Source organism: Anomaloglossus baeobatrachus, unplaced genomic scaffold (genome assembly GCF_048569485.1).
Source record: "Anomaloglossus baeobatrachus isolate aAnoBae1 unplaced genomic scaffold, aAnoBae1.hap1 Scaffold_386, whole genome shotgun sequence".
Taxonomy (NCBI): domain Eukaryota; kingdom Metazoa; phylum Chordata; class Amphibia; order Anura; family Aromobatidae; genus Anomaloglossus; species Anomaloglossus baeobatrachus.
In genome coordinates, this window is record NW_027443201.1 from 1,273 (window position 1) to 13,783 (window position 12,511).

The 12,511-nt window shown below is 51.6% G+C and overlaps 1 protein-coding gene across 1 annotated transcript in view; it reads left to right on the forward strand.

Moving 5' to 3' along the window:
- Positions 1–514: 514 nt before the first annotated feature.
- Positions 515–12,511, forward strand: part of LOC142275767 (oocyte zinc finger protein XlCOF7.1-like) — a 143,827-nt gene continuing 131,830 nt past the window's right edge. Inside the window, exons 1-4 of the mRNA XM_075332589.1 lie at positions 515–577; positions 8,833–8,982; positions 9,112–9,291; positions 9,373–9,496. Coding sequence (XP_075188704.1) covers positions 8,905–8,982; positions 9,112–9,291; positions 9,373–9,496 — 382 coding nt within the window. The 5' untranslated portion in view covers positions 515–577; positions 8,833–8,904. The remainder of the gene's footprint in view (positions 578–8,832; positions 8,983–9,111; positions 9,292–9,372; positions 9,497–12,511) is intronic.

A 12,511-nucleotide genomic window follows, 5' to 3' on the forward strand; every position in this document is an offset into this window, starting at 1 on the left:
AGAGCATCGCACCCTCTCTCTCTCTCCTCCCCTTCCCACAGGCAGAGCATCGCACCCTCTCTCTCTCTCCTCCCCTTCCCACAGGCAGAGCATCGCACCCTCTCTCTCTCCCCCCCTTCCCACAGGCAGAGCATCGCACCCTCTCTCTCTCTCCTCCCCTTCCCACAGGCAGAGCATCGCACCCTCTCTCTCTCCCCCCCTTCCCACAGGCAGAGCATCGCACCCTCTCTCTCTCTCCTCCCCTTCCCACAGGCAGAGCATCGCACCCTCTCCCCACGGTCAGAGCATCGCACTTACTCCTGCACACTATTGCACCCAGAGACGGTGACCTACAATCCCTTTTTATTTCCCCCTGAGGCTCATACATGATAAGCTCCATCAGATATTACCTCCTGTTATATCACACCCAGGGCTGGAAACAGCAGAAACAGGGAAGAGGGGAAACATCCTGCTGCTTGTACAGCAACTGCGCACTGACTGCCGGGAACTACAGGCTCCTCCCACACAAGAGGCCGGTCACATGGGCGTGACGTCAGCAGAGGTCCTTCTGGCCACTGGGATCTAGACTCTACCGGAGGTAGGTGCAGGGTGTCTGTTATTTTGGGGTCATCATTCTCATTAACCTTTTCATGTCTCAGCTATTTTCACCTTTAACCAGTTCAGGACCAGTTTTCCGCTATTCCTGACCGGCTCATTTATATTCAGTTTAACCCGTTAAGGACGGAGCCAGTTTTGTACTTCATGACTCGGCCATTTTCTACAATTCTGAGCAGTGTCACTTTGACAGGTTTCGAGAGGTAACGCCAAAAAGTGGACCCCACAGTTTATTACCCACTTTCTTATGAGCGTGCTGGTACCCCTCTGTTTGGACAAATGGGAGGAGCCGGAACAGAAGGAGCTATATGTGAATTTTGGAAAGGAAATATGGCTGAAATAGATTGCAGGCCCCATGTAGCATTTGCAGGGCCCCCAAGGTACCTAAACAGCAGAAACCCCCCACAAGTTACTCCATTTTGATAACTAGACCCCCTCAAGGATTTTATCTAGATGTTTGGTGAGCACCTGGAACCCCCGGAGGCTTCACAGAATTTATAACATTAAGCCATGAAAATTTAAAAAAACAAAACATTTTTACCACAAAATTATTACTTTAACCAGATAGCTTTTATTCACAAGGGTAACAGGAAAATATGCACCATAAAATTTATTGTGCAATGTCTCCTGAGTACGCAGATACCTCATATGTGGTGGAAATCAACTGTTTGGGGCGCACGGCAGGGCTTGAAAGGGAAGGAGCACCATTTGACTGTAAAATTAGCTGGAATTATTAGCGAATGCCAAGTCGCATTTAGAGAGCCCTTAAGGTGCCTAAACAGTGGAGCTCCCCCACAAGTGATCCCATTTTAAAACTAGACCCCTCAAGAATTTTATCCAGGGGTATATTGAGCATTTTGAACCCATACGTACTTCACAGAATTTGATAACATTAGGTCGTCATATTGAAAATGTTAATTTTTTTTTAACAAAAATGTTGCTTTAGCACCGAATTTCTCACTTTTTCAAGAGGAAACACGAAAAAGTAAACCCCACACTTTGATACCCCAATGTGGCCAAAAATTCCTGTTTGGACAAACGGGAGGGCTCGGAACGGAAGGAGCACCATGTGAATTTTGTAAAAGTTCAAATAAATGGCGGGCACCATGTCACATTTGCAGGGCTCCTAAGGTACCTATACAGCAGAAACCCCCCCACAAGTGACCCCATTTTGGACACTAGACCACTCAAAAATGTTATTCAGGGTTACAGTGAGCATTTTGACTCCAGAGGTAGTTCACAAAAATGTTACTGTAATGCCAAATTTCTCACTTTTAGGCTGGGTGCCCACAATCCGGCGATACTGCGTCTAGGACGCAGTGTCAGCCCTTCTGTGCAGATGCCAGTGTTGTCCACACGAGAATGCAGCTGCCCGTGCCCACGATCCAGGTTCAGGCCGCTGCAGACTTTATTCTCCCTGCGAAAAACACTGTCATCTCCACAGCATAAACTGACAGCCTGCACCTCAGGAAGCCGCGCCGCTGGTCAGTTTATGCTGCAGAGAAAAGAAGCACAGTGGGCAGTAGATTTCTAAACATCCCGCTACTGCGCTTGTACTGCACAACATCGCAGTCAAAACATTCTGCGTCCAAAGCACTGCAAATCCTGATAGTGGGCACACAGCCTAATAAGCTAGGATGGATGGATAGATGTCAAACACATATATCATGTCCCACCCCCCTGCATATTCTAAGCTAGCACCCTTTAGTAAGTTTCATGGGGCACTAAATTGTGTTTAACTTTGAATTTGCCCCCGCCCCCCCAAAAAAAATATAAATTAAATAATAATAATAATAATAATAAAAAAAAAAACAACAGCTAGAGTAAAGCAGATGGCTGCAGACCACAGCTGGCAGCTTCACCTTGGCTGGTATTCCAAAATGAAGGTCTCCCCATGCTGTTTTTTTAATTCATAAATAATTAAAAAAAAAAGGGGGGTGCCCCCTGTGAAGGGGTCCTTCTCCCATATCACACAATTAACAGAGCGAGAGATGAGTGAACAATCCAAAGCATATTTATTCCATGCAATATAGAATGACCATCAAATAATCCACCACACGGAGGGTAAAACTAGTCCAGAAATGGAATAAATTTCCCGGACTTCAGTCACACTCCTCCAGCAGTCCTTCTCCAGGAAAATCGGGGTTTCTCACAGTGTCTTTGGGGTGCTGTCTGCAGCCTCATCATCTCCCTCAGAGGTTCAATCTTGTTTCTTCTCTCTTGTAAGGGTACCGTCACACTAAACGATGTACCAGCGATTCCGACCACGATATGACCTGCTCAGGATCGCTGGTACGTCGCTACAGGGTCACTAGTGAGCTGTCAAACAGATCTTCCCAACGACGCAGCAACGATATCGGCAGTCGCAGGGACCCTGTTACATAGCACAATTCAAATCTTGATTAGTAACATAGGCGAACAAGGTCGTTGGGTAAGGTGTCAAACACACCGATGCGTGCTGCCCTGCGGGAGCCCGAATACCAAAAAATGAACCAGAACAGTGTTTAACGATCAGCGATTTCACAGCAGGGGCCAGGTCGCTGCTTAGTGTGACACACAGCGAGATCACTGGTACGTCACAAAATCTGTGACTCAGCAGCGATCACGCTAGCGATCTCGCTATGTGACAAGTACCCTTAAGTCGCACCCAGAATCACTAATCTCTCAGGTAAACAGAGAGTTTAAGTGGATTCCAGGCCCCCTCCCCCAGACCTAGGCACAGAAGCACTTCAAGGGGATATAACCTGACTTAACAGGACAAACAATATATCGAATAGACAGACCACCATGCCCAAAACATGAACCCACACAAAATAGTACATAACCCACAATATCACATCATGACACCCCCCAAATTGGATTTCCAGCCAAGGAAAAATGGACAGCTGTGGTCTGGTATTCTCAGGGTGGAAAGATCCATGGTTATTTGGCCCTTCCCAGCCTAAAAATAGCAGGCCGCAGCCACCCAGAAGTGGCGCATTCATTAGATGCGCAAATCCTGGCGTTTCGCCCCAGCTCTTTGTATAGCTCTGGTGCGGTGGCAAATGGGGAAATAAATAGGATTGTTTTGGGTTAGGGTTAATGATGTCACGGCGTCTATCAGATACCTGACAGCACTAACCTAGTCAGTAATAAAAAAAAGGCAAAAAAAAATTTGAAAAAACACTCCCCAACACATTCCCTCTTTCACCAATTTATTAAAAAGAAAAAAAAAATCCGGTCTGCCATAATCCATTTTGGAGGTTATACGACGACTTTGGACCTTCCAGAATATGGGTGGCACACTTTGAGAACATATCCCCCATTTTCTGAAAGTGCAAACCCTCCATGTGAGGAGTGTGGGTGCAGTGATACTGCACTCACTCTCCCCGGGTCCACAGCATGGTAGTGTGAGCTGCAGTAAACTTAGTGTCACTACTAGCAGGGAGCCGGCTGAGAGCCGCTCTGCACTTGTGGCCAGGGTCTTCTGAGAAGGAAGAGGAGGGATCGTGGGGGATCGTCACTGCAGGAGGTAACGGGAGACCGGGGATTGACAGGGTGACCTGGCTGGACCTGGGGAGAACTTTGAGGAGGAGGATGAGTGCAGCGTGTGCGCCGGCCATTTTAGATGATCAGTTGGGGCATAGAACTGGGGGGGGGGGCACTTTGGCCATATCGGGGGACCGGGATAAGCACCTTATGTCCCTATTTGACATGATTGATCATGCCAGGTGGGAGATAAATATTTTTTTCTGCCCAAATCATGATCTCCACGGTCTGAGCTACACTCGGTAACTGAAACCACAGAAATTATCTGATGATGGGGGGCGGTATACACTTAATCTCTTTATTGCTTGCTGGCAGCAGCGGGAGGGAATTAACACTATGACCGCTAGGACATATTTTTACTGCCCACGGTCATTAAGGGGTTAAAGTCTACAAGCTCCGACACTAGTTTAGAATATCTAAACTTTTTTATTTACATAATTATTCTAGTTTGGGAGTGAAATATAATGTGGGCACATTTTGTAATGGGGTTAATTTTCACTATTTTGCTGCATTCATACGAGAAATGGGTGGTAAATTGTGCGCATCAGCGAGTTCACAGATCCGTACACCATGTGTGGCCCCTCTTTTTCCGTAGAAACAAGAATACATCGAATCCTAATTCCATTGCCCTATTCTTAACCGAAAAACTGGGAAATTATTTGTTTTTGCTCTTTTGTATTTTCCTACTCTTATTACAGAAGCAATTACTCTTTTATTTTTCTGCTCACATTTCCGTGTGAAGGATTGTGGTTTATAAAGATAATGTGCTACTTTTACGGTTGTACTATTTACATAGCACATTTCATGTTGAATATTTTTTAGTACCCAAATGATATCTCACCTCCAGGGCCGTATTTGCCACTAGGCACCCGTGGTCCCGTGCCTAGGGCGGCACGTTGCGGGGGGCGAAAAATAAATAAATATATATAAATTTTTTTTTATTTTTCTTACATCCCCGCCCCCCGTCCCTCCCTCCGTTACACTCGGCTGTGTTCGGGGGGGGGGGGGGTTGAGAGGGAGGAGAGGCGCACTTCTGTCTATTTAAATACATGGCGGGCGCCAGGCATAGTCAGCTGATTAACCCCGGAAGTTCCATCGCCTGCACTTCCGGGGTCAGAGGCGCGCAGGCGCGACAATCAGCTGACTGCCCCGTGCTGCAGCATCCAATGCTGCAGACGACACACGCCGCGGAGGAGGACACGTCTGAAGCTGGAGCCAGCCAGAAGAGGAGCCAGCCAGAGCAGGGCGGCGGGCACCGGAGCAGGTAAGGCAGAGGCAGAGCCTAGAATGTATGGGCTCCTTACAGGTTAGTTGATGATCGTTGCGATGCCTCTTTTTGTCCACTATAATCATGCAAGGGGAGGCTTGGGGGAGAGAGGCTGAGGCTGGGGGAGGCTGGGAAGAGAGAGAGGCTGGGAAGAGAAAGAGGCTGAGGCTGGGGGGAGGCTGGGAAGAGAGAGAGAGGCTGAGGCTGGGAAGAGAGAGAGGCTGATGCTGGTGGGAGGCTGGGAAGAGAGAGAGAGGATGAGGCTGGGAAGAGAGAGAAGCTGAGGCTGGGGGGAGGCTGGGAAGAGAGAGAGAGGCTGAGGCTGGGAAGAGAGAGAGGCTTAGGCTGGGGGGAGGCTGGGAAGAGAGAGAGGCTGAGGCTGGGGGGAGGCTGGGAAGAGAGGCTGGGGGAGAGAGGCTGAGGCTGGGGGAGAGGGAGGCTGGGGGGAAAGAGACGCTGAGGCTGGGAGGAGAGAGAGGCTGAGGCTGGGGGGAGAGAGGCTGAGGCTGGGGGGGGGGAGGCTGGGGGGAGAGAGAGACTAAGGCTGGGGGAGAGGCTGGGGGGAGAGAGGCTGAGGCTGGGGGGAGAGAGAGGCTGAAGCTGGGGGGGAGGCTGGGGGGAGAGAGAGGCTGAGAGGAGAGAGGCTGATGCTGGGGGAGGCTGGGGGGAGAGGGAGGCTGGGGGAGAGAGAAGCTGAGGCTGGGGGGGAGGCTGGGGAGAGAGAGAGGCTGAGGCTGGGGGGGAGAGAGAGAGGCTGAGAGGCTGAGGCTGGGAGGAGAGAGGCAGATGCTGGGGGAGGCTGGGAGGAGAGAGGCTGGGGGAGGCTGATGCTGAGGGAGGCTGATGCTGAGGGAGGCTGATGCTGGGGGAGGCTGGGAGGGGGAGGGGGAGGGTTGGAGGAGGGAAGCTGATGCTGAGGGAGACTTGGAGGAGGGAGGCTGATGGAGGAGGGAGGCTGATGCTGGGGGAGGCTGGGAGGAGGGAGGCTGAGGGACGCTGGGAGGATGGAGGCTGAGGCTGGGGGAGGCTGATGCTGGGGGAGGCTGGGAGGAGAGAGGCTGATGCTGGGGGAGGCTGGGAGGGGGAAGGTGAGGCTTGGAGGAGGGAGGCTGATGCTGAGGGAGGCTGGGAGGAGGGAGGCTGATGCTGGGGGAAGCTGGGAGGGTGAGGCTTGGAGGAGGGAGGCTGATGCTGAGGGAGGCTGATGCTGAGGGAGGCTGATGCTGGGGGAGGCTGGGAGGAAGGAGGCTGATGCTGGGGGAGCCTGGGAGGAGGGAGGCTGATGCTGGGGGAGGCTGGGAGGAGGGAGGCTGATGCTGGGTGAGGCTGATGCTGAGGGAGGCTGGGAAGAGGGAGGCTGATGCTGGGGGAGGCTGGGAGGAGGGAGGCTGATACTGGGGGAAGCTGGGAGCAGGGAGGCTGATGCTGGGGGAGGCTGGGAGGAGAGAGGCTGATGCTGGGGGAGGCTGGGAGGCTGATGCTCTGGGAAGCTGATGCTGGGGGAAGCTGGGAGCAGGGAGGCTGATGCTGGGGGAGGCTGGGAGGAGAGAGGCTGATGCTGGGGGAGGCTGGGAGGGGGAGGAGGGAGGCTGATGCTCTAGGAGGCTGATGCTGGGGGAGGCTTGGAGGAGGGGGGGCTGGGAGGAGGGAGGCTGATGCTGGGGGAGGCTGGGAGGAGGGAGGCTGATGCTGGGGGAGGCTGGGAGGAGAGAGGCTGATGCTGGGGGAGGCGGGAGGCTGATGCTGGGGGAGGCTGGGAGGCTGATGCTGGGGGAGGCTGGGAGGCTGATGCTGGGGGAGGCTGGGAGGAGGGTGGTTGATGCTGGGGGAGGCTAGGAGGAGGGTAGCTGATGCTGGGGGAGGCTAGGAGGAGGGTAGCTGATGCTGGGGGAGGCTGGGAAGAGGGTGGCTGACGCTGGGGGAGGCTGGGAAGAGAGAGGCTGATGCTGGGGGAGGCTGGGAAGAGGGAGGCTGATGCTGGGGGAGGCTGGGAAGAGGGAGGCTGATGCTGGGGGAGGCTGGGAATAGGGAGGCTGATGCTGGGGGAGGCTGGGAAGAGGGAGGCTGATGCTGGGGGAGGCTGGGAAAAGGGAGGCTGATGCTGGGGGAGGCTGGGAGGAGGGAGGCTGATACTGGGGGAAGCTGGGAGCAGGGAGGCTGATGCTGGGGGAGGCTGGGAGGAGAGAGGCTGATGCTGGGGGAGGCTGGGAGGGGGAGGAGGGAGGCTGATGCTCTGGGAGGCTGATGCTGGGGGAGGCTTGGTGGAGGGGGGCTGGGAGGAGGGAGGCTGATGCTGGGGGAGGCTGGGAGGAGGGAGGCTGGGAGGAGGGAGGCTGATGCTGGGGGGAAGCTGGGAGCAGGGAGGCTGATGCTGGGGGAGGCTGGGAGGAGAGAGGCTGATGCTGGAGGAGGCTCATGCTGGGGGAGGCTGGGAGGAGAGAGGCTGATGCTGGAGGAGGCTCATGCTGGGGGAGGATGGGAGGAGAGAGGCTGATGCTGGGGTAAGCTGGGAGCAGGGAGGCTGATGCTGAGGGAGGCTGGGGGGAGAGAGGCTGATGCTGGGGGAGAGGCTGCTGCTGGAGGCGGGGGGAGAGAGGCTGCTGCTGTGGGAATGGAAGAGAGGGGCCAATGCTAGAGACAGAGGACAAGGGTTGAGGGATAGAGCAATGACAATATCGATGGGGGGGAGTGTAAGGACTCAGAATAAGAGGGGGGCAGCATTGGGAGCTCATTATGGAGAAGGGGCAGCATGTGTGGGCTCAGTATGGAGTGGAACAATGTCGGGGAGTCAATATCAAGAGTGGGGTAGTGTGTGTGTGTGTGTGTGTGTGTCTCAGCATAAGCGCTAGTGTGGTGGTCTTAGTATGATGAGTGGGGCAGCATGGAGATGTCATTATGGAAAAGAGGAAGGCAGCATTAGGAGCTCATGGAGAGGGGCAGCATGCATGGGACACTGAGGAGTGGGAAGCATGCATGGGACATTGTGAGGAGGGGGCAGCATGCATGGGACATTGTGAGGAGGGGGAAGCATGATGTGAGGACAATGTGCAGATCATATTTCATAATCGAGGAAGGTCTGGTGGATATAATTTATAAGGGAGGGTAGTGTGTAGTTTATTAGGGGCAGTGTGACAGTCACAGTATATAAGTGGGGACGGTGTGGTGGGAATATTTTATACTCATGCTATGTTTTGATGTGCCTGTGGTGATCCCCATTGGGGGGGGGGGGTTAGTGCCCTTCGTTTCTCATTGATACTTTTTCAAGTGTTTTACAAAGTAGATCTACCTTAAACAGATGTCGTGTGTGAAAGCTCAGTTTTACATTGTCAATAAGGGGCGCGACCACTTAAAGTGCCTAGGGCAGCATGAAGGCCAAATACAGCCCTGCTCACCTCCCTTATCTCCATTAATTTTACATATCGGCTCATCTCCTTCCCATTCAGGTCCTTATAATATCGGATACTCTCAGTGGAGATCTTCTATAGAAGAGAATTCTCCTGATTACCCCGTGAAGGATGGATATGGACAGGGACAAGATGGTGGAGAGGATATTACACCTCACCCTAGAGATCCTCTTCCGGCTTACTGGAGAGGTGAGAGATTCTGATGACGTCACATTACATCATTCTTATCTATGGGAATAACAGATGGACAGAACTGGAGAGGTGAGGACTCTGGAAATGTCTGGAGTGAGATTTATTGCTGTGTCTCTCCATAACCAGGATTACACAGTAGTGAAGAAGACCTCTAGTGAGCGCTGTCAGGCCCCTGTGTCTGAGGGATGGGGAAGACCCCTGAGCCCAATCACGGGGCCTCCACCTCACCCCCCGATACATGAGGACATCAATGACCAGAAGATCCTAGAACTCACCTACAAGATGATTGAGCTGCTGACTGGAGAGGTGACACTGCTGGGAATGCTGGGACATTATACAGTAACGCTATGAAGGGATCGGGGGTGACGGTATCATTGTATGTGTCAGGTTCCTATAAGGTGTCAGGACGTCACCGTCTATTTCTCCAGGGAGGAGTGGGAGTATTTAGAAGGACACAAAGATCTGTACAAGGACGTCATGGTGGAGGTTCCCCAGCCCCTCACATCACCAGGTAATAGTCAGGACTAAATACACACGGCCTATAATTATCTGTATGTAAGGAATGAATTCAGTCCCTGTATGTGTCTCCTCCAGGTCTATCCAGTAAGAGGACAACACCAGAGAGATGTCCCCGTCCTCTTCTCCCACAGGACTGTAAACAAGAAGATACAGATGTTCCTCAGGATCATCAGGTAGATGGAGAGAAGGGGCCATGAAATCTCCCTATGATGTGTAGACGGCTGTGAAGGTCTTGTGCTCAGTCTTGTTTTATCCTCCAGTATTATATGTTTTATACCTGTGTAATGAGAGCGGTGGAGATGGCAGGATTAGAGCTGATCATAGATGGGACTTCTCCATCTGTCTGTGCCTTTTGGATCACATTTATCCCGTTCTCTACACTGAACACTTAACATGGTGTCAAAACCCTGATGTATCAGAGAGAGAGGTCGCTCCTATCTCATGGGTCAGAAGGTCACAGCACACGCCAGCACTAGTTGGATCTGCTTTGCCTTCCACGTAGCTGTGCAGACTATCCTTGTGCTGGCGCTGCTAGGGTTAAGCAGACCCTTGTGTCTTTCTTGGCTTACCATCCTGAGTAGAGTTTATCGGACGGCCAATAATCCGGTACCGGCGGATCACTGCCAGATTTAAAAAAGAGTCTGATCCGCTCCGGAATCCGGTGCCCATGTAAGTCAATGGGGACCGGAATCCAGAGGTTAAAAACGTTTGTGGAGGGGCTAGGAGCCAGCACAGCATACTCACCGAGGCGCTGTCATTGCGGCACACTCCTTTCGGGTCACGCTGTTACTTTCCGAAGCCGACAATTCAATATTCATTGTTTTCCCTGCCCACCGGCGCGTGTTGGTTGCAGCTAGACGCGCCCCCACCCTGAGTGGCAGCGTGTCAGCTAACTGCAACCAATCACAGGCGCCAGGTCGGCCGGTGGGCGGGGAAAGCAGTGCACTGTCGGTCAGTTCAGTTCACGGTGGTAAACACTCGGCAGCACAGTTATAGCGCTCGGCTGCAGCCCCAGCTGTCGCGCTGTATCTGTGCTGTGACTACAGTGCCCAGAGTCACACGTGCGAGGCTTTGCCGGGTGCTGCCATGGCAGACTCACGTGAGGCCCTCGCATGTGTGATTCCGGTGAAAGTAAAAAAAAAAAAAAAAAAACGACGTGCGGTTCCTCCTATTTTCTTCCTCAGTCAATTAACGCCGGTTGGGGGCTGTTATATCCTCAGCCCGCAGCCGCTCGGTATTGCCGCATCTATTGGATGTGACCATACCGGTGTGCGCTACTACCTCTTCCCGCAGTTGTGATGCGGTGCCAGTCGGGGTAATAGCAGGGGTTAATAGCGGCGCACGTCTGCTACTAAACCCTAGCTTTGTGTGATGGCACAGGCGTCTATCAGATACCTTCATGACACAAACCTGTAAGTGACAGTAAATAAACACAGACACAGAGAACAATCCTTTATTTGGAATAAAATACAAACATCCCCTGCTTCACCACTTTATTAAGCCCAAACACCCAGCAGCTCCGACGTAATCCACAGAAGTCCCACGCCGTTTCAGCTCTGCTACATCTGAATATCACAGAGAGCGGCACGACTGACCGCTCTCTGTGAGCTCCAGAGAATGAATGAGCTGTGCATTGAGCACTGACGTCAATCAGGTCATTTGCGGTCACAGCTGGAGATTCCCACGGTCCTTGATCTGTGATCGCAGGTAACCTGACCTCAGGTGGAGGTCACTGAGTTGACAGACCTGCATCTCCTAGCAGAAAAATCGCAGTTTTTTTAGCCAAGAGATGCAGATTTTGTGCCGAAATTTTTATACCATATTCCTGCATCCAATCTACACCTCCTGGCAAAAAAACACTGTGTTTTGGCGGAATTGTTTTGCCGCGGTTATTTTTCCGTGATTTTTGCCGCAATTTTTTTGCCAGGAGGTGCACATTTTGTGCTGAAATCGTCTGCACCAGCTTTCAGCACCAAATTTCCAAATTTCCACCTGCTGGCAGAATTTATTTATTTTTTTTTATTTTTGGGGGCCAAGGGATGCAAATCGGATGCTGAGATTTTTACACCATATTCCTGCATCCAATCTACACCTCCTGGGAAAAAACCCGGTGTTTTGCCCCAATTTTTTTTGCCGCAGTTTTTGCTGCGGTTATTTTTCCACGATTTTTGCTGTGTTTTTTTGCCAGGAGGTGCACATTTGGTGCTGAAATCGTCTGCACCAGCTTTCAGCACCAAATTTCCACCTGCTGGCAGTATTTTTTTTTTTTTTTTTTATCCCCAGCCATGATAACACCTACTGGGGGCTGGCATAATCTCAGCCTGCTGCTGTCTGAACATGAGCGTGCATGTACCTAGAAACACATGCACGCTCCTGTCAGAAGTTTGCAGCTGTTCTGCGATGTCAGACTCGCGGTAGTTCCTCACAAGTGTGACTGTGGCATAGAAAAAAAACGCTTTCTTTTTTTTTAAAATAAATAATTTAAAAAAAAAACGACGTGCGGTTCCCCCCAGTTTTCATCCCCAGCCATGATAACGCCAGCTGGGGGCTGGTATATCTTCAGCCCGCAGCCGCCCGGTATTGCCGCATCTATTAGATGTGACAATACCGGTGTGCAATACCGGCTCTTCCCGGAGGCGTGATGCGGTGCCAGTCGGGGTAATAGCAGGGGTTAACATGTAATCTCAACCCTATTTTAAAATGTACAATTTTTATTAATATTCATTAAAATGTACCCACAAACAGACACACAAACATATAAATGAGAATGGATAACGTTATCCTTGTAAATAACCAAGAAGTTTTATATACACACTCACTTTAGAAAAGGGAAGGGAAACTAATATAGCCCTATAAGGGTAGTGTATCCCTACCTAACAACGGAGGGTATGACACCATAAGTTACCGGGCGCCCCCGTTCCACGTCGGCTCTCCCTCTCCCTGACCCTGATATAGGGATGGGATGGAAAGCCCTATAGTGGTGCTTGCACAGTACAATATATAGGAG